The following is a 24540-nucleotide window of genomic DNA, read 5'->3' on the forward strand; positions in this document are numbered from 1 at the left end:
ATTTTCAGTTTAGTTCCAACAATCGGAGTGTCAAGCAGCTGTTGGCAGAAGGCGCAGGCAAAGACGAGCGACGACAAAATCAAAAATAACCAAACAGAATTAAGCAGGCAGCAAGGCAAAGAGCCAGAGGCGCAGCAACTCACAGCCGCCAACTGTTTGAAATTGTATATATTTCTTTTGCTTAATTTGCATTTAGAAATATAGTTGAAAAACAAAATTTTTGCCTGCGCATGCGCTGCGCTCAATGTGCCTATTTAAATAAAACAAACAGCTGCCGCTGCGAATTTTCAAAATAAAAGCATAGACACACTCAAAAGCTAAAATTTAAGAAGAGACGCAAAGTGGAGACACAAATATAAACAGCTAAAACTACTGTTATGTACATTTAAATACTGCAACGCGTGTGTTTGTTTGAGTGCGTGCATGCGTGCATTGGTGTATTAGAACGTATGCAGAGCTGTGTATGTATGTGTGTGTGACAGTGACACCGAAATACAAAAACAAATCCTTTTTCTTGTAATCATTCACAAACGAAAAACCACATAGAGGAACAAAAAAAAAACAATAAACGCGCGTGCATTTAGTTTGACGCGCGTTTTGTTTTACGCTTTGTTTAATATCTGGAAATTACTAGTAGTAAATACATTGTGCAAACTGCTAATTGGAGCGTGCTGTGCTAATTACATAATTAACTGTAAATAATTTACGTTTTTAGACATCTTTAAGTTCAAGGTGAGTTCCGCAATAAACAAAAAATGGGCATACAAAATCTCATGTCTTCCAGGAAACAAATTTTGATAGGAGCATTTGCTCAAAAAACAAACAAAACAATCAAATACTTAAAAATTCTAAAGTCAAGTATGTTTTATGAATTACGCTAAACAAATTTTTAATTGCTTGCAGAGAATGTGATGTATTAAATAGTAAATTATACTTTGGAGAAGCAAATTTAATGTTGTTATACTCATGCATGAAATGGAAATGAGTATATTTGTTTTAAATAATGTCCTTCTGTCGCTATGAACGCAAACCATTCGGAACTGGCAGCGTTTGGGTTTCAATGAGTAATCTATTCTTAGCGCTTTAAGCTAAAGTTATTAGACTTAAAATAATGCATAGGCATTGAAAAATTAATTTTTAAAATTATAGAAATCTCATTTATAAATATATGTGAAATTAAAAATAAAATTGTTCAGTTTAAAAGTGCTTCCAAGTAATTATAATCTTTAAACTTAAAAAATAAAACATTAAAATTTTTCGAAATAACATAAATTATCCATTGAAGTCATAATTGACATTTTTAATATTTATTAAATTATTTATTTATCAAATTTGATTTATTTATTTATCAAAATTATCATAATTGACATTTTTAATATTTATTAAATTATTTATTTATCAAATTTTTTTTTTGCGTAAAATTACTTACAAACTACTTGTTAGTTGTAATAAAAAAAAAACTTTTTATGAAAATTTAATTTTAAATTTTAAAATCATTTTAATATATTTTTTTTTAATCTAAAAAATCAAAATTGTTAAAAGTCTCAGTAATGCATCAAGAACTTTTTACAACTTTTACAATAAGATAAAGTTTACAGAAAACAATCTTAATAAAGAAATACGCAAACTCCAACAGCTTACAACAGTGATAAAAAAAAAAAAAAAAAAAAAAATTGTTACGATAGCAACATGTATATTATGAATTAATACACACTATAGCTAGACATACATACATACATACATATATGTATATAGATGAGAGCATTGAGTCCGGTTAGTCAGCAAATGTCGTACGATTTAGCAATGAGCAAGTGGGGTATGCCTCAATCGTCTTATATAGATATACAGACATATGTCGTATATAGCCAATGCCCAACTCACACAATTGGGCAAACACACATACATGTAGCTAATTATATGAGAGACGCCACATTTTATGCGGCAAATAACATGGCAACACGAAGAGGACTCGAGTCGTTATACAGAGGGACAACAGCAGACAGTTACAGTTACACATAGATGTATAGTACATATATACATATATATAGAGGGGTTCCGTATATCAACCCTCACACATGGGCAATTTGACTGGGGTTTTTCTTTTTGCCAAATATTTGCACTCTATTCAAATTAACTTAACTTGTATTCTTATTTTAATAGCTGGCTTTTGCTTTCATAGTACATATGTTGATTGAACGGGCTGGGTCAGGCTTATATTGTTGCTAGGGCTTAGACTTGACACTGATTATTATGCAGTCTGCTGTTGAGCATGTGCAGTCCATTATTTGCATACATGTGCACTGAGCGAAAATGCGTTGTCTTAACAATAAATGTCAAGAATATTTTTAATATCTATATATTTAGTTATTCCCCCTAAATATATAAATGTATCTTCAATTCTTTAATGATTCAACATTATCTGTTGCACCTATAATGTCTGCAGGTGTGATTTATCAATGGCGCCAATAAATCTTATGCAGATAACAATTATATCAACGGCTTTCTGGTCTATACGGGTGTACGTTTAGTGCCTGATTTTTATTTTAGGTCGCAATTTTTAAAGTAATATAAAATCCATTCAGATAAGCATTCCTCAGAATTAGACTTTAGACCAGAGTCTTGGGTACTAATTTTATGAATGAGCCAAGCTGCCTGGTGCTGCTATCTTTGTCCATCATGTGCTTCCATATTATCTACAAATTCCAAGTTGAGGCTGATTCATGTGCACCTACTTTGTGCCTCTTCTTATCAACTTGCACTGAAGACGCACATTATCGGTAGCAATATCATATCATTCACAAAATGCGCACGTTTTCCCTTCTTGCTTTGCATACACGAGACAATGATAAGATAAAATAGGATAAGATAAGATATAATATCATATAATTATAGGAAAAAAACTTTTTCATTATTCTGAAGATTATCAGTAATAACACTTACCGACTTGTCTGTATATCACACGCTCTTGCATATCACATGACACTCCCCATGCCCATCGATCATCAATATAAACTATCTTTCAATTAAAAATTCATTTTCCTCTTTCGTTCATTACAGTTCACACTAACGCCATGTCGAACACAGAGAAGGGAGGCCTGCACCGAGTGCAAAGTAAGTAGAATTAACGACAATTTATTTGACCGTACCGCTGTGACAACAAGTCGAGCCCCTTTTCTGATAAGAGAGAGAAAACAAACTATAGTCAATTGAAACAACAAATTACACGCATTGACAATTCAGTTATAAACAAATTGATTGAATAGGGGACCGGCCCTCATCCAATATAGGCATACATATAAATGGGCTATATATCGATTTTTTTTGCAACTGTTGACAATTCTCGATTGGTGTCAAATGGAGCAAGTTTAATTGAGGTTACAAATCAATTGAGTGTTGCGCTTGAATAAACACAAATTGAACTCTTTTTGAAGGGTATTCGCTTAGTTTAATTTCGATTCAGCATTTGTTCTCAATTTCCGTTTCTAGTTTCGATTTCAAATTAGTTTATTTATGTGCTAAATAATTAGAAATTTTAATTTGTTATAAAGTATCTCTATACTACAATATAAAATTTTAAAAATACTTATACAAATTTCCTATTTGTTCTAAAAAAAAAAAATTAAAATTAACTATAAAATATGTCAAAAATATTTTTTATTTATTAAATATTATTATTATTTATTTACGATTTAGAAATCCAAAATTTTACATATTTGATGATAATATGCGTTGAACAAATATTGAAAATTACTTAAAACATATTAAATGCCATATGTTTTAGGTAATTTTCAATTAAAAAATAGATTTAATAAAGATTTAATAAATATATATATATATATATATATATATATATATATATATATAAAATTTAAGTTTTTGTGAATTAAGCTATAAAATATTTTAGACAACTTACAATCAACATAAGTCTTTTATTGTAAATATTATAAATTTAAGATCTTTAAATATTTTATGAAAAAGAATCATAGATAGAATCATATCATAGCAGATATTTATGCGCTGTTTAAATTGCTTCAACCTGCAAACAGTATATTTCAACACGCAGCTTATGCGTTACTTTGTTATCATAATTAGTTTAATATATGAATTTTATAATTCAAAAAAAAAAAAAAAAAAAAAATAATAATAATAATAATAATTCATGGGCTGTCAACTTTTGTTTATTCGTACAGCCGCTGCTTGCGTCAATCCTAGACACATATTAAATATTAGCTGTGCCATCATCAGCTATATTTCATTAGCTTGGGCGTTGTCACAATAAACCTTATAACATCATCATCAGCTCTGTGTCTTCTGTCTCGTGTTGTTGTGGTCATTGAGCTGGCCCTTATGACGCCATTGTTATGACATTGCGAGGATTTGTTATAAATAGGAAACAGCAACAACATCGACAACAGCAACAACAATGTTAGCAAATTGTCAGAGTCACGCCTGCTGCGCACATTTTCGGACTGAGTTGGGCTGGGCCAGTGCAGGCCACTCAAGTTCTAGAATAGTGTCAATGCCGCAGTGGAGCCGGCAACAACAACAATCAAACTAAGAGTCATATGAAAATGCGACTTTGACACCACTGTGCAGCAGCGTGGTCATTAAAGTTTTTGTTGTTGTTTATTATTGTTGCTTCAATTTGTCATCAAATTGCGCGTCGGAAAAAATGAGAGAAGTGAACAATACCATAATAATAAAACGCTAATAGCCGAATCAGCATTGGCCATTTGAGATTAGCATTTTAGCACTTTGTGGCGACTCAGCGAGCAGATTGGGGCTGGAGGCTGGAGGGGCATCAAAGACAATGGTCAATGGTTGAGCGAGCGCACATGATATGATAGTTGGATATAGCTCGCACCCATTAGATAAGCGGAATGTGCTAATCAAATATGAAATTTGCTCAATTAGCATGGCTAAAAATAAAGCCAAATAGCAGGTGTGAAAACAGGTGATAAAGGGGGCTAGGAGGGCGGCTGCACGCCTCAAGTCACACGAGTTGTTGATGGCACAATTAACATATTGTCCTTCAATGAATGATTAATAAAAGCGAATGGCATTTTATTATGCTAATTGTCTATATACTCTTTCCAGTTTTCCATGAATAACCACAAAGAACTAAGAGCAGAATATTCAATACTCTTTATAGTATTATGATTGTAGATAAACTGAATGACCAAACTAAGGTTTAGATTGAACTACTCAAATCTATTATCGATTTCTAGTTCAGTTATAGAAACAGATTTAAAATAATGATTAATTTCTAGTTTGATTAAGGCTTGGCTATAGAGAATAGCTAATTTAGTTATTCGTTATTATGCATATATGGCTTTAGTTAGACATATCTCCTGATATATTTATAATAATCTCTGGTAGGGTATGTAAACAAGTTTATGGTAAATGCAGCTTGTTTTTCATAATATGCAGCTAACGCCCGCCCACGTCAATCGAATTGCGATTCAATCAGAAATGCGCAGCATAAGCACTTGATTATTCCGTGTCCCTGCACTTGAGGAACCAGCTCGAAGGCAGAAAAATAATAAATAACAATAATAAGTGTAATGCCCATCATATCATACTCAATATGTGCATTAATCATTGCCAATGCATTTTTAATAAGCGAAGGTCATTCGACTGAAATAATATATATAAATACAATATATTCAACTGGCAAGATATAGATAAAGACTATAGCAAAACAATAAAAATTATATTTATAATATATTTTTATTGAGATAGAAATTATAATATTTATATAAATATTTATAAAAAATATTTATTACAATTTGTAATTATGTTGAAATATTTTATGTTGAATAATTTGTCGAAGAAAAGTATTTCGTCATGAAAATACCTATATATATAACATAAATATTTTTATAATTTTTAATCAATTGTCTATTCATTTTTCACTTGAATGATATATAGTAAATAACAATGTTTTTTTTTTTAATATATTAAGTATATTTAAGCCATATACATTTTTGTAAGTGTCTATAAAATATATAAAAAAAATATTTTGATTGTATTGAAACAGAAATTTATTTTTTATATTTTAATTACACTTATTATTTCTATTTGAATTCCATTTTCATTTGCCTGCTCATTTAAATTTGATTTATAATTAGACTTTAGCTATTGGCAAATAATATTTATTTTCAATATATAATTGAATTGGCTATAAACAAGTATTGATCCGCTTTTAATGTAAATGAAATGCCACGTTCTGTGCGCCACTAACACAAGTCAACTTTGCGATCCCTGATAAGGTTTGATCTTAGCAACAGCCGCTGCGGGTAAAGCACACTGAACAGAACGACTCACGTTAAAGCAATGCTTGAAATTACAATGGCTATATTCACATATGTATATACATATATGTATACAATATATATATATATATGCATTTGACATGAACAATTTAATCAAATTTAGCTAAGCTCGCGCAATGACTAATTACACAGAAATTGAAGATCTCTTTACAGTATTAATGGCATTATAAACACGTTTCTTTTTTATTGTTGCCAGGCAATTGTAATTTTATTTAAAAGTAGCTTTTGTTTTTGCTTCTTTTACGATAATTTATTTTCATATGCCTTAATTAAGTGGATTCGAGCTTTTTGTGTGCTGCATGAGAAATGGGAAACAATTTTTTGTTGTCTTAAATTGTCGTTAATTAGTTTCTTGGAACTTGGAAGTTGTTGTTTGGCCAATTGAGCGCGCGTTCGCTATTGTCTGAGCGTTATATAGTAATTACATTTTCTTGTTTTGCTGAACTTTACAATTGTTTTGCAATGCGAATCGATAGCTAGTGAAACCTGTCAGCTAGTTGACTCTGTTTGCAATCGCGGCTCTACATAATTTCATGCTAGTTATTTCCGCTCCGTGGCACACTTTTGGCGTTATTAAACGTCGCACACGGATCGAATTGATCCGTAAGTTCAAGACTGCCGTCCGGTCACTGATCGTCTAATTTAATCAAATCTAATGAGCGAATAAAATAAATATCAAATCAAATGCCGCACATGCAACAGGCATGCCGACTTTGAACCTATTCCGATGTCTCTGGCTCTGTCTCTGCCTCTGTTGTCTGTTGTCTTTCGGTCTACGGCTCTGGCCCTGCCCCGGCGTACACAAGTCTGACTTGTCCGATAAGCCTAGTCTATGTGGGTTTTTGTTTATGTCAATAATTGTAAATAGATTTCATCTGGCAGGCCCCCGTGTCTGGCTCTAGCAGCAGCATACCCTGTAATGTAGCCAGAGAGATAGACAGTGTGAGCGACAGAAGGAGAACATGCGATATTGTTAATTTAACATATTCATCAATTTATAAACGATATTTATATTAAATGAGAAAAGTTAATTACTAATAATACAAAGTTTACTTTAAGCCGTTCAGGAAAATATGTTCACAAAGAACTTTATAATGAAGCTTCGCTTTTTATTGACTACGGGGTATCATATAGTTCAGTTTACTTATAAACTAAGTTGTATTTTATTTATTTTTTAGTACTCAAATTTATATTACATAAAAGCTTATTAAGTTGATTTCGTATTGCCTACAGGGTATCTAAAGGTCAATATTTGTCTCTCGCTGTCTCCCTCGCTCTCTCACTGTCTTTCTTTCTCTGGTTGATCTCATTTTTCATTCAACAGCATTTCGTACTTGTTACCAAGTGTAGTGCCATAAAATTGCAATTGGCAATGGCCCACAAATGCCATTCATTAATTAGTTTATATACAGATGTACATACATATAATACGTAAAAGATTCTTTCTATATATTTATAAAAACTAATTCTTATTTCGCTGTGGAAAAATCTCAAATTACCAAAATAAATTTCAGCGCTCGTAATCGCAAATTGTGTTTGCACTTAGAAATGCCGTTTTTTTTTCGCTGGCTGTAATAATTGCGTTACGCTAACGGAGACGAGCCCCCATTTTGAGAGAGTTTGTATAATAAACACAAACAAATGACGAGTTGAAAAATAATATACATATATGTATGTATATAAATAAATGCTGAATGTTTTTGCTGCTGCTGTTGCTGTAGATGCAAATCGTGAACTAACTCAACAACAGCAAAACAGATAAGCAATTTAAGTAATTTGTTTATAAATGAAAATGTTTATGATTTAATTACGTTAAAGCAATTAAAACTGAACTTAAATTGAGAAAATAATTTATTTGAAAGGTTGTTAATTCATGGGTATTCTAAAGTACTAATATACTAGAATTTGAAATGGATTTAGAAGACCTTTGTAAATGTTATATGAAATTTTTAAGGCAGCTTTAGTTTTATGAAATGCGCTAGAAATTCGAACTATAATATATTATGTCTAATAAAAATATTTAGAAACTCTATACTCTTTATATAACGATCACATTTTGCGGTTAGGATGGGCGTGGCATTTGCATTTTGTATTTGTTATCTAACGCGGAAATGGATGAATAAATATACCCTATATCTAATGCAAAAGTCATTCACTGACAATCTCTGATACCTTGTAAAGAGATTAATTACATATTTCCTTATTCCTTGTACTACAATACAACGAATTTAAACATTATTTACATATTTCCTTATACAACAAATTTTTAAGTTAATTAATATTCAGGCACATCATATTCAGCTGATTTGAGCATTGCATTTGATTGTAAAATACTGAGGCCTCGGCTTAATTGCGTTCATAAATCAGATACGATTTGTACATTGTTGCCCTGGCGTGCCATGCCGGCTGTCATCGGCTGAGATTTTCCCTATTGCACTTTGTACTAAAGCGCGACAAGTGCAACATTCAGCCAATATACAACAATAAAACAACAATAGCAACAGCAAGCAGCAATTGCGAATCCAATCTTACACGAGTAGATTTCCATGTTCGTCATGGAATTTACCCGCAGGAATGAAACTAGGACAATGCTAAAGGCATTAAGAGCCATCTGTCACCCTGTCTGCACAATTGTTATAAAATTAAGCTTGGCATTGTGCATATATTATGAGTAAATATAAAGCCACAATCAATGCAAGTTGAATTCTTGATAAGAGCTTAAAAAAATGTCTTTAATAAATATTGAATTTCCTGCTTATATTTAACAATTGTCTGCGAATTGCAATTAATTGAATGCATTCTTAAAGTCAAACTCTTTAAATGGTAAAGCCACTTGAATAGCTGACAATTGGTGTGTGGGTGATACGGTCCGGTTTGGATACCGTGTAAACTATAAATATCTAAAACAAATTAAATATGCAGGCATTCCTAAAAATATACAGAACATGCTTTAAAAACAGCAATAGTAATAGTCGATATATATCGATTTTATAATATTTACAGATGTCAGGCGAAAGTAAATCTCAGGCTTTAAAAGCGAGAGGAATTGTTTAACATCGCACCATGAATATATATATTTTAGATTTAGTGAACAAACTATATTTTTATACTCTATATCTAAAGATTTATCTATTAAACGACCTCTTGATAAATACAAAATCTATTAAATATGGGGTCGGCTTTAAACAAACTTGTTTCGTTTTGTCGAGAAAATCACCAATAACGGGAACAATTTTATAGCGACGCTTTAGGCCAATTTGTAATTGGTCTATGAAAATTCGTAAAAAACAATGTGCAAAGCAAGGCCAGTTCCGTAAAATTGTTCATTGGAAATCAGTTAGCAGCGAAACATTGCAAACGGAAGTGTATCTACAGGTTAACCGAGTTGACAAGCTATTAATTGTAGCTGGAAGGCGAGTCAACAACAGCGCCAACAATTGACAGAGACAGAGAGACAAGACGACGGACAGACTTTCAGTTCGACAGACTCAACAGTTAGAAATGGGAATGCAAACAAAGCCTCATTTATAGCAGAGCAAACTTAAATGTTATATATAACGTAGCTATACTGTACTATATAGCTTCAAAACTGAACTCGTGATTTGGCCGCGCCTTCATATAATTGGCTATCTATACAGATACTTATCTAGCTATCTATATAGCTATACAGTTATAAATATATATATATATATTTTTATATGTATATTGCTATCTATTGGCAAGCTGACAAGAGTATAGCTAAGCGTCTGACGTTTGATTTGAGTTGGAAAAACATGAGATCACATGGGTCTTTGGATTAATGCCACACGTTTTTTTATACCACTAAATTATTACCACAGTCGGTCGAGTCAGCATTTCTATGATTTTAAATATATATATACAAACATATGCCTAAGAATTTTAACCTGTATATATAGGTATATGTAATTTTGAAGGTCAAGAAACAACGCACTCAAAATCAAAGAAAAGGAAGAATTGTGGCATATAGAGAGACGAATATATTAATACAAAGATATAAATATTTATACGGAAAGAGACAGAGAGAGAGAGAGAGAGAGAGAGAGAGACAGAGACAGAGAGAGAGAGAGAGAGAGAGAGACAGAGAGAGATAGGCGGGAGCGAAAGAGAGAGAGAGAGAGAGAGAGAGAGAGAGAGAGAGAGAGCAATGAAGCACATGCACCCAGTGACCGGCATTTTTATTATTTTTCTTTTTTCTTGTTTTTGAGCTTTAGGAAGTGAAGCATATAGATCTTAAAAATAGACGGACAAATATTTAAAAGCGGAATACATCCAACAAATTATTGTTGACGTTGCTGATATACCCTTGCGGGGTCATAGGGAATATAAGAAATATTAAAATTAGACAACCTAAAAAAAAAACCTTAAAATATCAATATGTATTCATAATTTTCTACGATATGACATAGTGATACCAATTAGTCTATTTCCAAGGATATAGTGGAAAAATAGAAAGAGTAGAAGAACTACTTGATACTAATATCAACATGTCTCACGGATAGTCATTAGTCTATGTAATTATAATATATCATAAATATAATTTATAACTTATTTAAATATCTGATCTTTTCTCTGTTGCACTTTTCATATGAAATTCATAATACCCTCTCGCCGTTTGCTGTTTTTAATTTAGCAAACAAATTCAATTTATTCTCATATACAACATATATTATAAAAAGCCGGAAATGCAAATTGACTGAAAAATTATTGACAAACATTTTGTGCGGTCAAAAACATTGCGATCTTTTAATTAAATTTTACATTTACGAATGTAAAAATTTTGTTTTTTTTTTTTTTAATTTTTTTACTCGTTTTGAATGAGTCAAATTTTTAGCTTGAAGCTGCGACTGAAAATTAGCATAAAAATTAATTTTTAGTATCACGTTTGCCCTCAAAACATTGTTTATGTTGTTCTGCTTTTTCTTCTTTGAACATTTTGATGTTTTCTTTATGAACTTTATTTTTAGTGGGCTATTCTTAAACATTTTCTTATGCTCGAAGTCAGTTCAGATTGAAAACTTGTTTATTTTTTTTGCGCTCAGGTAAACTTTTAGTCTTAGTTTAGGCTTAAAAACGAAAGCTAATAAAAAAAGGATTTAAATACCTTTTTTTATTTACTGTTTTCTTTGTTTGTTCCTTAGCTTAAGCTGTTTAATAATTAAGATTTTTTTTTTCATTATTTCAATTTTTATTTGCTTTATGTTGAAGCCGGTTTTTTTATTTCATTCGTTTAATTTATTTACTCTTGAAAAATATTTAGTTCTGACCGGATCTTGTTTTCAGCCGAATACAACAAAAGCATGCAAAATGCTTTGAGCGACAATTAATCAAAAAATAACAAAATTACTTTTGTAAAAGAGTTAAAAATCAAAAACTTGCTTAAAGACAGACATGGAGAATTCTTGGAAGACGTTAAGATGTTTTTGTGTCCGATGAGGTTAAAAGTTGTTAACACAAGCAAGAATTTATATACTATAAAGACTGAGACTGGAATTTAAAATGTTGAGATTCTCGAAAGAGAGAAACTTTGAATATGATTTTGATTACTTTTGAAGAGAATGTATATAAGAGAAAACATATAAACACTTTAAACACCTTCCAGATTGTGTAGCTCCTTTGTGAAATCCTCGCAATAGTCCATAGTTCATAGTCTCATTTCATATCAGAGCTTTCGTCAGCTTATAGTCATATCTTTTATGGCACATTGATAACTTTGGTCTTACAGATTCTGATTCAAATGAAACTCAAAATATGTATTACTCATAGTACCATATTAACATTAATTTGAGTTTTCTAAATGTCTCTTTATTGTTAAATTATTTAATTTTATTCTTATTTATTATATATAATAGTAATTTTATATATATTGAGTTTTTTGTACTTACATTTATATTTTTCAATGAAAAAAGAGCTTAAAATATTATCTTTAGCTTAACTCAATATTTTTTCATGCAACACTTTAATCAAATTAATTAACTTCTAGTCCTATTTCCGGTCTATACCAATGCAATCTGTATAAGTATATGCATATACTCGTCTACCAATATTATTTATAGCCATTGTAAATCGGCACTCGGATTTAAACGGAATAAATACGTATATATAGTGCTCTTATCAGACTCTATTGAAGCAATCCGATGAGGCACGCTCACTTAGCATTGATTTAAAGTGTCATGATTTATATAGAAGAAATTGCGAATATTATAATTTATATTGTGTTTTTGTCGTGCTATTCATACAAAGTTTTCCATGACGTTAAGCCTCCAAATCGAACGATCATGAGCATGCTAAGCCAATTAAAGCTTAAAATCAGCTTTACGAATTTGAACATTTTGATTGTTTCTATACTTCTCGAGATAATCCAAAATCAAAAGTAAATACAAAATTGAAGAACATGGTGAAGGTCGTTGTCGATGCTCCACTGCGGAAAGAATTCATAAAAACTGGTCTAAGAGCATTAGCGTTTGACATTTTACAGTTAAGCATATTCAGCTAATTATATTTGTATGTATCTTCTTCTTCTTCTTTTTAATTAAATGAAACAAATATAGCCGCTAAACATCTCACAGACTTTAGGAATATGTTGAACAAGTTTTGTTTTTATATCTCTCGATAAGATACAGGTCTGTGCACATTAAATAAAACTCGACAGGTGGGCGTGGCCGGGCTAGACTGTTGCTAGACATGTCATGCGATAAGTTAACCGGCGAGGTGCGGAACCGGGGCGTACTTCCCATTGATAACGTTGACTGTTGAACGTTATTTTATTTTTTATTGTTTTATTATAAGTAAGCAGCTTTCTCGGCCCACGTTGACTGGGCTGACTGCAGTTTTTTAGCGGCTTTTGTTGACATCAGCTTTTACAACAACAAAAAAAAGGAGAAAAATGAAAAAAAAAATATGCACACGCGCAAATGCTGCAAATTAAAGTTGGACGCCTCTGCGACCCGGAGTTCAATGGCATTCCAAATTAATGCCGTTTATTATTAACATAGTGTAAGCCAGATGTAAAGCGGGTATTGCTGGAACTTAAGGGATTTGAAAGCAAAACGTAAAGCATTGTTATTTAAGCCAATATGATTCTGAAAGAATTTTTATAGATTTTTGTATGTACGTAGTTCGTATGTAAAGTTTGACATAATCGAGAATTTTCCGAAATTTTCATTCATGTGTTATTTTTTACATTTGACGCAAATTATTCCCGAATGAATTATTGTTATAATAACCCTGATTTTTTTATTTTTTTTTTACTTACACTTATTCGCAATATTTACAGTTGAAATTTCAACTGCGTAACATTTTCACTACCATGGTTTCGGAGATACCGAAAAATGTTTTGTTTTTCGACTTATATTGCTTGAGAGAGGAAACTTTAATATTAATTAATTTGACGCCTTATAAAAGTTCTCTCTTATCTCTACCATTTCATATGCAACTCATGCATATTTTACAGAGTATTCAAACTTCGTTCAATTCCAATTTCATTTATCTTGCACCTTCCGCCTTTTCCTTGCGGCTCAATGCACTTTGGTTATATTTCATTTTGCTAATAACTAACGAGGTGGGGGAAAAAACGAAACGTGCGAACCGCTTTGCAATTGACAATGATAATCATCATGTTAAATGAGTTTATCAGCATGTTAAGTGTGTTTGACATGATGATAAAGTGGACGACGTCTGAATCAGCTAAAAGGAGAAATGTGTGTAATTTAATGGCCTTTAATTTGTTTCTTTTTACGGGCGGAGCACCCAACTGGTACCTGTTGTCTGGCCAAATCAAATTGATGTGCGATTTTGTATGGTTATTAACGTTGTATTGAGGTCAAATACTGACAGTTAGATTGCAAATGAGTTTTATCGCATCATTAATTCAAGTTAATAAATGCGCTTATCTGTAAAGCAACGCCGAAGCCGCGAGACATGTAATGAAAACAACGTATTACATCAGTCTTGTAAACAATGTACGATAGTTCCAGGTTAACTTATCTAAAGACTCTTAAGCAAAATATAAATTTATATAAAATAGTAATAAAATCATTCAGAAACCTGTTCCATTGAATTGTAAACCGGTTCACACCAGCTCTCCTGATATGCTTGACTGAACGAACTTCCGATCCTCGATTTGTTTTGATAGCTCCCCAGCATTTCTTATCATCTCTTAACAATTTTTTTCAGAGCTCTAGGAACTTTTCCATACACGCGCCATCAGGTCAAATATATAACGTCTAAATTTGTTGTATATACGCATTATATGTACATATATTTTGATAATATTCTGACCATCCAAAACTCAGCTGAGATTTATTGCTCTAGAAGCTTTTGCGAATGACCTTCACATTTAGCAGACTGAATTGATCTCAAAATCAAAAGTTGTAGAATATTAATTATTTAAATTTTTGTTTTATTTATTTTTTATATGCGCTTATATTTGTTAATTAAGATTTAACTAATTTAAATTTTTATTTAGTTTTATAATATTTTAATTATAAATGTTAGCTTAGCAACAGTGCTGCCCAATTCATTTTCTGTTTCCAATCAAACTCAAAGTGCTGCCCATTTCTATTAAGCCTGCCTTAACAAACTGTGAACTGTAGTTCAGTTCTCTTTGAGCCAGTTCCAGAAGTGATAAAGAAATGTTTATTGAAATTGTAAATGGGCATTTTTTAATTAAATATACTATTTTTGACTATATATTTTAACATTGCTCACTAATTTATTTTTGTAACTATTTTTGCTCTCTTGCAGATATGCTATCATGCCGTCAAGTCTTGAATCTGCTGACAATGCTTGGCTTTATGCTGAACTATGCGCTTCGAGGTAAGTCTTCCATATATATCTCTTTCCCAATACATACTAATTACCTGAATATTTCCCTAACCTTAGTCAACCTAACCATTGCCATTGTGGACATGGTTATGCCAAACATCACATCACACATGGCAGGCAATTCCAGCCTAGTAGACAACACTACTCTGACGGGGAGTATCAGCAGTAGCAGCAGCAGTGAGGGTATCCTCAGCAACGCCACAACCAGCGATGGCGTTGCTGTCCTCGAGGAGCGCTTTCCGTGGGACACATACCAAACCAACTTCGTGCTTGGCTGCTTCTTCTGGGGCTATGTCCTCACCGAGCTGCCCGGCGGTCGTCTGGCTGAACTGATTGGCGGTCGTCGCGTTTTTGGCCATTCCATGCTCTGGGCCAGTCTGTTGACCCTGATAACGCCGCTGGCGGCGCATTTGAGCTACGTTATGTTGATTGTGGTGCGTGTGGCACTTGGCTTCATGCTGGGCGCCTCCTGGCCGGCCATACATCCCGTGGCCGCTGTCTGGATTCCACCCATGGATCGCTCCAAGTTCATGTCCAACATGATGGGTGAGTAGAGGCAAACGATTTGTCACGTTTTTTTTTTTTTTTATTTCCAATTTGTTCTGTATTTTAAACCTTTCCTTTACCTTTACAGCCTCTTCGCTTGGCGCTGCCATTACGATGCCCATCTGTGGCTATTTGATCTCGGTCTGCGGCTGGGCCAGTGTCTTCTATTTGACGGGCGCTGTGGGTTTGCTGTGGTCTGTGTGCTGGTTCACATTTGTCTATGAGACGCCCGCCACACATCCGCGCATCTCGGCCGAGGAGCGACGCGAAATCGAGGATGCCATCGGCACATCCACATCCAAGAAGCGACCCAGTTATGTGCCCTGGGGTCAGCTGCTCTGCTCGCCTGCAGTTTGGGCTATCATAATAACCCACGGTCTGTCCGTGTTCGGTTTCTTCACGGTCATCAATCAGCTGCCCACTTTTATGTCCAAGATTCTGCACTTTGACATCAAGAAGGTGAGTCTTTAAGGTTAATTTTATACAGTTTGAATTTGATGCCAATAGAATTTTCCTTTGTGTTGCAGAATGGTTTGTTCTCCTCGCTGCCCTATCTAGGCAAATATGTGATGGCGGTGGCCTCCTCCTATCTGGCCGACTATCTGCGTCAGAAGGGCACCTTGAGCACGACTGCGACACGCAAGATCTTCACGACTTTCGGTAGGTTTTATAATGTAATCTTAATGTCGAAGATTACATATTTATTTTTATAATACTTTATAGCTCTCGTTACACCTGGTCTGCTGATGACGGCTCAGGTTTTCCTGGGCATGGATGCTGCCTGGTCGGTGGCCATCTTTACACTCGCCCTGTTCGCCCATGGCGCTGTCACCGCTGGCTATTTGGGCAACGGTCTGGACATTGCACCCAACTTTAGTGGCACCATTTTTGGCATGGCCAATTCCTTGTCTTCCTTTGGTGGCTTCTTGTCCACTTGGATGGTCGGCGCGCTGACCTTTGAAAATGTAAGTCAATTATAATAATTGAATACATATGAATATAATCTAATTATATGAACTTATTTCTTGTCATTCTTAGCCCTCGTTCCATCAATGGCAAATTGTATTTTGGATTTTGGCCGGCACCTACATCTCGGCCGCTGTTGTCTTTGTCATCCTGGGCACTGGTGAGCTGCAGTCCTGGAATAATCCACCAGAGCGCAAAAAGATTGGTGATGTGGCCCAAGAGGAAGGCATGCCGCTCAAGAACGAAAAATAATCAAATGAGATCATTCGAGCTGAGCCAGAGAGAAAAACCCACCACATCCGCACAAGTTATAGTAGTTTCTACCGCACAAGATTGAGATTTACGGTCACATACAGAATTTCCACTTTAAAAAGATTGTATACTAAAGAAAAACCGGAAGACATTAGTTTGTAGCCAAGCTGTAAAGTTTCTATGCATAGAATGATATACGAATAATGGCTTGCCCATGTAGCCAGAATAAGTAATATTTACTTAAGACTTAAATGTTTAGAGCTCACATGCATTAATTTGTAGGCGTGGCAGTTTAGCAAATTTTTTATTGCTCTTAAGCCGCAAAATTATTCTAATTACACTTATGTATATATTTAATTGATTGTGTGTATGTTCATGTCGTGCGCAGAAATTTCAAAGTGTACAAAAGTAAAATGGTAGAAAAAAAAATATTGGAATTTCGATGCACAACATTTTCTATTAAATTATTTAAGTAGACTTTTTGCATACCTATGTACTCGTATTAGCTAATTATATTATATGCACACTTAAGCTAAGTCTATTATTTCATGTATAATTTTATTATTTATGCAATTTATTTATAGACTCTTCTATATTCATAATAAAGTTTATCGCAGTCAAGAAGAGTATTAATATTTGAATTCCGATTTTGGCGGCTCAGGGAATGACAAAATATCGATATAATGCTTAAAGCTGCTCTCAGAAAGAAACTATCGATATCTCTTTGCCAGAAACTAAATTTTTATGCAGCTATGTTGTTATAAGTAAATAAAGGCAAAATAATGCCCCTCAAGTTTTTTTTTTTTTTTTTAATTAATTTTAGTGGCGTTTAATTTTTAATGTTTTTAAATTCTCCAAAATAAATAAATCATACTTTGAATTCATTATGAACAGCTGTTAAAAGCTTATTTATAAATGATACCGATAGTACACATCGAGCCAAAATTCATCATTAAAGGGAATCGCTATTCGACCGCAATTTCGTTTTTGGATTGAAATTTAGTCTAAATTTATCTTAAAAGACCTGTAAATATTGTAAAGATCGTAAATTAATATAACGTTAATTTTTCACTGGAGGTAAATAAACTACATATACGTAGCTTTATTTTCCATTTTACTTCTTGATTGATATTTCGTTTTAAATTTAATTAATATTGTTAAATGTTAAACGTCAAAAAGCTTAGTGCTATAAGTCCATGATCAAGCTTTGTGTATTTTCCACCAGCAGGGTCACTTATGACGTCATAAACTACACTCGCGTTTCTTGTTGCCTCTTCCATTGTCGCTCAGCTGGTTTGACAGCCCCCACTCTCGTGCTCACCCACTCACTCTCTGATACCGCACTCTTGCTTTTCGTTTTGGACAAAACGTTCATATCAGACCACGAACTGAAGCCTATTGAAAAGCAAATCATCAACGCAGCCGATAGCTCTAACATTTACGATGAAGGGATGACGTGCAGACGACACTAAGCAACTTGAGCAGGTAAGTAAGTAAGTTGGTGGGGTACTGTGCACAATGTGCCGTTTTATAGTGGAATTTAATAGAAAGCCACGCTGTCTGTGCTGTGCGTATGTGTGTGTGTACATGAATGTACATGTGTGTGGAGGGTGCGCGTCGCGACTTGACATTGAAAAGTTAATTGCATTAGATGTCTAGAGAAATGTCTATTGGGTTGCCTTTTTTGCAAGTTACGTACAAATATACAATAGACCGAGAGCGAGAAAGAGAAAACGAAGAGAGCGCACCACCAGCATCCCAGCCCTGAGCGTTGTGGATTTTGTAGTTGGCGTAAAAGCGCTTACAATAGCAACAATTTCGCACGCACACATACACAGGCTCAGATATGTGTGCACATGTATATGTATATACATACATAAATAAGTAGCCTTGTATGCACGTTGGCACGTTCTCTCATTGCTCAACCTCACATTCTCTCAGTGTCTTTCACTCTCTCTCTCTCTATCTATTGCTTGCGCTTGTTTTGTCAATTCTCCAAAAACGCGTCGCGTGCTCTAACAAACACCTACCACCCCAACCAGCACGCGGCGCGCCTGTCGCTGCTGGTGCTGCCGCAACCGTAGCCTCTGCTGCCGTCGCTGTTGAATTGTAGTACAAAGCAGCAGCCCCATTCATCGTTCGACACTCGCTGCTGCTGCTGCTATTTTGTTGTCCAGAGTCCGGATCATAGTTTTTGATTCGCATTTCGCAAGCTTCTTCTCGGAGGAGCATTCCACAAGCCCACTCAAATCAACCCACCTACCCACGCATCTGGAAAATTAACAACAAAAAGCTTTGTTTTCAAATTGAAAATTTTCATAATTTCGTGGAAGAAGCGACTCAAGTAAGTTGGGAAAATTTTGATATATTTGCCAAACGGTTTTCGCGTGCAGCACGCATTGCGGTTGTACATGAGTACTAGTGTGCTTGCATGCGCGAGTGTGTATGTACATATGTATGTGTGTATGGAAAAAGTGTAAAGAAATCCTTGCGAAGTTGCAAGCCAAATGCTAAATTTAGATCTGAAGCCAACAAGGCTGCACCACGCAGTCGTCGTTACTGCTGATAGTGCTCGTGTTGCCTGGCGGCCCCCCACAGCCAAAACACCCACACCACAAACCGTATGCATATATTCATACGTCAGTCGCTCTCGCTCGCTCACTGCGTGAGGCGCTGTGCATAAGTGCATGCGTGTGCGTGCATGTATGTGTGTGTGTACAGTATGAATGGAACAAAAGTACTTGGCGACGCAACACCAACAACAGCAACATCAATGCGGAATCGATAGTCAGACGACGACGTGGTCGAGCAGTAGGAGGTGAGCGAAGCTCTGCTCCGGATAAAACGACGGCTGCAAAGACGTTTACGTTTTACTGTCGGTCGCTCCCCTCCACTGCACTTGTCAGTGTGCCTCTGTGTGAATAATTGTGTATGTGTGTTTGTGTGTCTGTGCTCGTGGGGCACGTAGACATCATCGTAGTATTTTCCGCGTAAATTGCAAGCAAATTGAATGTGATAGAAACGTGTATCCCGTTCAACTAACAACGAAAGGCAATCGAACATGTCATCCATATTTCTGTCCATCTTTCTTTTCATGTAATGTTTCCACATTTTTATCGCAAATAATTTTTGTCTTATATCAACTTTTGCACGCTTTGGTATTTTTTCTTATGCTACTGTTTTTTGTTTTTTTGTTGCATTGCTCCTCGCTGACTGCCATTACTACTGCTGCCGCTGCTGCTTCTTCTTCTTCTTCTGCCCATAAATACTATGTACTACGAGCATGCTGCCAAACTCGCTGCATTTCCACAACCGAAGCTCCGTCGAAGGCGCACGAAGTGGCACGAGTTGTGCGCGCATGTTTGGCCCCAAGTCCACACCCCGCAGACCTATTCACACACTCGCACACATATACAGAGCAACTCAGCCAGTCATCCAGTGCAAAAAGCTTACACACACATATATATATATATATACACAAGCACACACACATACACATAGGCGTACAAAAATTGCAAGTGAGAGCGCAGCGACAGCAGCCTCTGTCGGTGGAGCAGAGTTCCAGCGCCAGCGCAGAGATTTTTTGGCCATAATTTTTCAGTTTGAGCACAGCGCTAGCCGGTGACGGGTGATGATAGTAATACGTAGTAATAAGTCGGCGAGCCGAAAAGTCTGCCATAGAGAGAATTGCAGCAACTGAAAAAATGCAACTGCTTGCAAATGTTGTGCAAAGCAAGTGACCAAACAGCTAAAAAAAGTGAATCAATACGCATAAGTGTAAACTAAGTCAGCAGCCACATTATTATTTTACACTAGCCAGAACTCTTTTCCTGCTTTTTTGTTGTTTTTTTTTTTCTCTTGAAAGTGCAGCCGACTGCTGTCTGGTCGTGGGATCCTGTTGAAGAACTTTTGCTTCCGCAAATACGAGACCGAAAATCGATAATTTCGTGCTGTATAAGTTACGGCGAAAGGTGCACGTTCGCTCGGCTCGGCTTGGTTCGGTTCGGTTCGGTTCGGTTCAGCTCGGCTCTTGGCACGAATAAACATATATGTAAAGTGGCAACCTTCTTATTCTTGCTTTTGTTGCCGTTGTTGCTGTGGGTGGTGCAAAAGCAGTGTAGATTACAACAAAACGTCGCGCATGAAACGTGATTGAAATTATTGCACAAAAAGGAAACGGCGCTTACACGCGCCAAACAGGCGCGCGTAGGCGGCAACAGTGAACGAACGAGAAAGAGACATCGAGAAAGAACGAGTGTCAGAGAGGTAGAGAGAAAGAGCAAGGGTTAGCTTAAGCGAGTGAGTGAGCGCGCAATCGAGCTCTCGCGTAAATCAGGAAGCAAAGTAAAGCAAAAAATAACAAACAAAAATACATATACTAATGGCGAATAAATAGAAACCGAAAACGAGTGTAAAACGTAACAGCACAAAAAGTACTAGCATGTAGTAATAGTGGAAATTAGAGTGAGAGGACCCCACGGACACCCAACACACACACACATTCAGAAACGTACAAAGGTGTTGGAAAGGGGGCGTCGCAGTCGCTGTCGCAGCTGACGCCGACGTTATCGTAGTAGTAAGTTTTTCTGTGTTGCGGGTGCAGCGTCGCGTAAACACGCTCTAGTGCGCGAGTGTGCGAGTGCGTGTGGAATGTGTAATAAATAAAACAAAGCACATAGCAAAAAATCATGATAAAGTTTGTCAGGCACAAAAATCGTGAGAATTCATTAAAGGCATCGAAAAATTTTCTGCGTAAAAAGGTGGGCGCCAAACGCACAAATAAATATGTACATGTTATACAAAAATAATAATGAAAGTACAATACATAATAATATATTAATTAGTAGTTAACTAACAAATAAAATATGAAAAATTGTTTAATAATTTATTTAATGTGCTTACAGCGTGAATCGAATGACTCTGGCACCGAATCTGATGGTGAACTCCTCGATGTGGAAAACAAACGTCACTTAGACGTGGATATGGAAACTAGTAAGTAAATGAATTGAATAAGTAAGGATAAAAATGCTCGTTTGAAAATTAAAACTAGAATCTTCTCAATATAAATATCAATATCGACCGGCATTTGATTACATATGTTTTAAAGACTGAAGACAATAAGAACTCGATTTTTTTTTACATTTAATTTCGCTTTAATGAGAGGAGACAATAGTAGTAGTAAACTCAACAAACTTACATACATACATACATATACATATGTTTTCTTGGTTATGAATATATTCGAGAATTAAAAATCTACAATTCTTTTTGTAATTGATTGATATCGAGGATCTTGTAGCTTATTGCTTTTTGTTTAGATCAACAGTTAAAGCTATAATTGATATCGATATTTTGTACCATCTGCATAGACTGTTAAATTGTATCGTCAATTGAAATTTTGGTTTGCCAACATTCAACAGGTTTGAGTTCCTGTACGGATGCTAACTCACCTACTACCGATACTGCATGCTCATCCGAGTCGTCTGCGATCGCTGCTGCTGCCATGATGTGTCACCATCAGACATCGTCGTCGTCATCCTGCGCCCATCTCATGTACGATCAGCATAGTTCGGAGGAGGAGCTGGAGGTGATCAATGGGCCGTCAGCGGTAGCCGCTGCCGAGGCAGCTGCAGCGGCAGCGGCGGCGCTAACAGCAACAATCGCCGGTGGCGGTCCAGGGGCATCGTCGGCCAGTGCATCGCGTCTTTCGAATCGAGGCTGCAGTTCGTCTCTGGACACGGAGGCGCCATACGATGAGCGTGCCACGACATCATCCAATTCGAAGCGTTCCAGCTCGACGCTAATGGTTGAGAATCGCAAGCGTTCGCTGGCCCATAGCTCCGACGATGAGGTATGTAAAGAGTTTAAAGAAAGAGAGAGAGAGAGAGCGAAATATAAGTATAAAATGAAGATTAATGAGTGTAAAGTGACGGGTGTTAAATGAAATTAGTGAATAAAATGTAACAATTTCATTCTTACAGTTGCGCAACTTGCTGGAGCCAATATTGACGCCCGTGAATTTTCGCACATCGCCGCCATTGGAGGCATTTAAGCCAAATCGTAGCCATATGATGTTCCGCTCCACAACGCCACTGATATTATCGGAGGCCAGATGTGGCATCGAAAATATTAAATTATGTGATAATAGTGTAAATGAGGAGAACGGCGACGGCAACAACAGCAACAGCAACAACAATAGCAACAGCAGCAAATGCGCCAAATTTGGAGTTGGCTCTGTAGCTGGAGCCGGCAACGAGGGCAACGAGAACGAGCCGAGCGCTATAAAGGCGTGCAGCAGCTCATTGAAGATGAGCAACAGTTCGCATCACATTTACCAGCCGCAGCCCAAATATAGTTTCCATTATAATAGCTCGAGAAGCAGTCCGGCCTCCACAACCGGCTTGGATATGGAGGTGCGATCGGTTAGTCCGCCCGCGAAACTATTTCATTGCGCCATTTCGCCGCACCGTCGTCCCAGCAATAATGTTGCCAGCACCGGCACAGCAGCAACAGTTGGTGCTGCTGGTGGTGGGGATGCTGGCGTTACTGTTGCTGCCGCCACACAGAGACTGCAGCGACCCCATAGGCCGTGCTTAGATTTTGATAAGATGCAGCAGGTGAGTCTCTAATGCAGAGCGCGCTAACAGCGAATGAAAAGGAAAAGGCAAATCAAAGACTTTTTATACAACAACAACAACAAACCATCAACAACAACAACAACAACAAAAACTGCAAACTGTAAAAACGTACCTACGCAGCCAGTGTTGATTAACGCTCACTGGCCCCACAATTAGGCGCACAGAACCCGATCAAACCGGCCTGAGAGTCAGACAGGCAGACAGCAGACATACAATAAACAAAAGGCAAAACAACAAACAACAACAAACAGCAGCAACAACAAACAAATATCATCAAATCAAATTATGTAAAGCTAAAAGTAATTCAAGTTTTAAAACAAACACAAAAAAATATGCTAAAAAAAAAAAACAAGTAAACAATAGAAGCAGCTATTTTTTCACAATTTTAAAACAACCAATAAAAATAAAAATAAAATAAATAAAGCAGCAGTAAAACAAAATCCTGGTAAAGTTGGCAAAGTTTAGATATATATAGCTATATATATATATATATGTTTGTAGTAGCTACAGAACTGTAAATATTGTATTTGTGTGCAGCAAATAGAAGGCGTGAAGAGCGAGAGGTGAAGAAATCATTTTGAAAATTGGCTAAAGCTACATTTGTTAGCAAGTATTTTAATATTTTTAAATGTGTTTGCAGTCAGACAAACTAAAAGAAAAAAAAAAAAAAAAATAAAAAATTAATAAACAAGAAATAAAAAAAAAAAAACAAAAAGAAATTGTGGTGTGATTGTAGAACGAAGACTCAAAACAAAAAAAATTTAAAAACTGAAAAAAATTATATTTCTATAAAAACTGTGTAAAATGCAAAGCAAAAAAAAAAAAAAAAAAAAAAAAAAGAACGATTTAAGAATCAGCAAATGAGTAGAGACGGCAAAGAGAAAATAGCGTAGCAAACACTGGGGACAAACAGAAAACAGCAACAGGCAACAATAGCAAAAGAAAACAACCAGAAACAA

At 35.5% G+C, this 24540-nt stretch overlaps 2 protein-coding genes across 10 annotated transcripts; both read left to right on the forward strand.

The window, feature by feature from the left end:
- LOC108610522 (sialin) lies at positions 1–21264 on the forward strand. 5 transcript variants are annotated; one of them, XM_089466129.1, is made up of 10 exons: positions 1–732; positions 3058–3111; positions 15099–15170; positions 15237–15725; positions 15814–16184; positions 16253–16385; positions 16449–16690; positions 16764–18020; positions 18169–18432; positions 20262–21264. In XM_089466129.1, exons 2-8 carry the CDS (start codon positions 3072–3074, stop codon positions 16941–16943), a joined length of 1527 nt encoding a protein of 508 aa, XP_089322255.1. In that variant the 5' UTR covers positions 1–732; positions 3058–3071; the 3' UTR covers positions 16944–18020; positions 18169–18432; positions 20262–21264. The 5 variants fall into 5 exon arrangements, with proteins under 5 accessions (XP_089322255.1, XP_089322252.1, XP_089322253.1 ...); XM_089466126.1 differs by having other exon boundaries at positions 18169–18428; XM_089466127.1 differs by having other exon boundaries at positions 18172–18428.
- Positions 18288–24423, forward strand: Reph (Regulator of eph expression). Of its 5 annotated transcripts, none has more exons than XM_089466135.1 (4): positions 18288–18428; positions 21848–21935; positions 22364–22794; positions 22925–24423. In XM_089466135.1, exons 2-4 carry the CDS (start codon positions 21926–21928, stop codon positions 23570–23572), a joined length of 1089 nt encoding a protein of 362 aa, XP_089322261.1. In that variant the 5' UTR covers positions 18288–18428; positions 21848–21925; the 3' UTR covers positions 23573–24423. The 5 variants fall into 5 exon arrangements, with proteins under 5 accessions (XP_089322261.1, XP_089322264.1, XP_089322263.1 ...); XM_089466138.1 differs by having other exon boundaries at positions 18291–18432; XM_089466137.1 differs by having other exon boundaries at positions 18301–18436.
- The last annotated feature ends 117 nt before the right edge of the window (positions 24424–24540 follow it).

This window comes from Drosophila arizonae, chromosome 3 (genome assembly GCF_054131065.1).
Source record: "Drosophila arizonae isolate 15081-1271.41 chromosome 3, UAZ_ARI_1.0, whole genome shotgun sequence".
Lineage (NCBI taxonomy): Eukaryota > Metazoa > Arthropoda > Insecta > Diptera > Drosophilidae > Drosophila > Drosophila arizonae.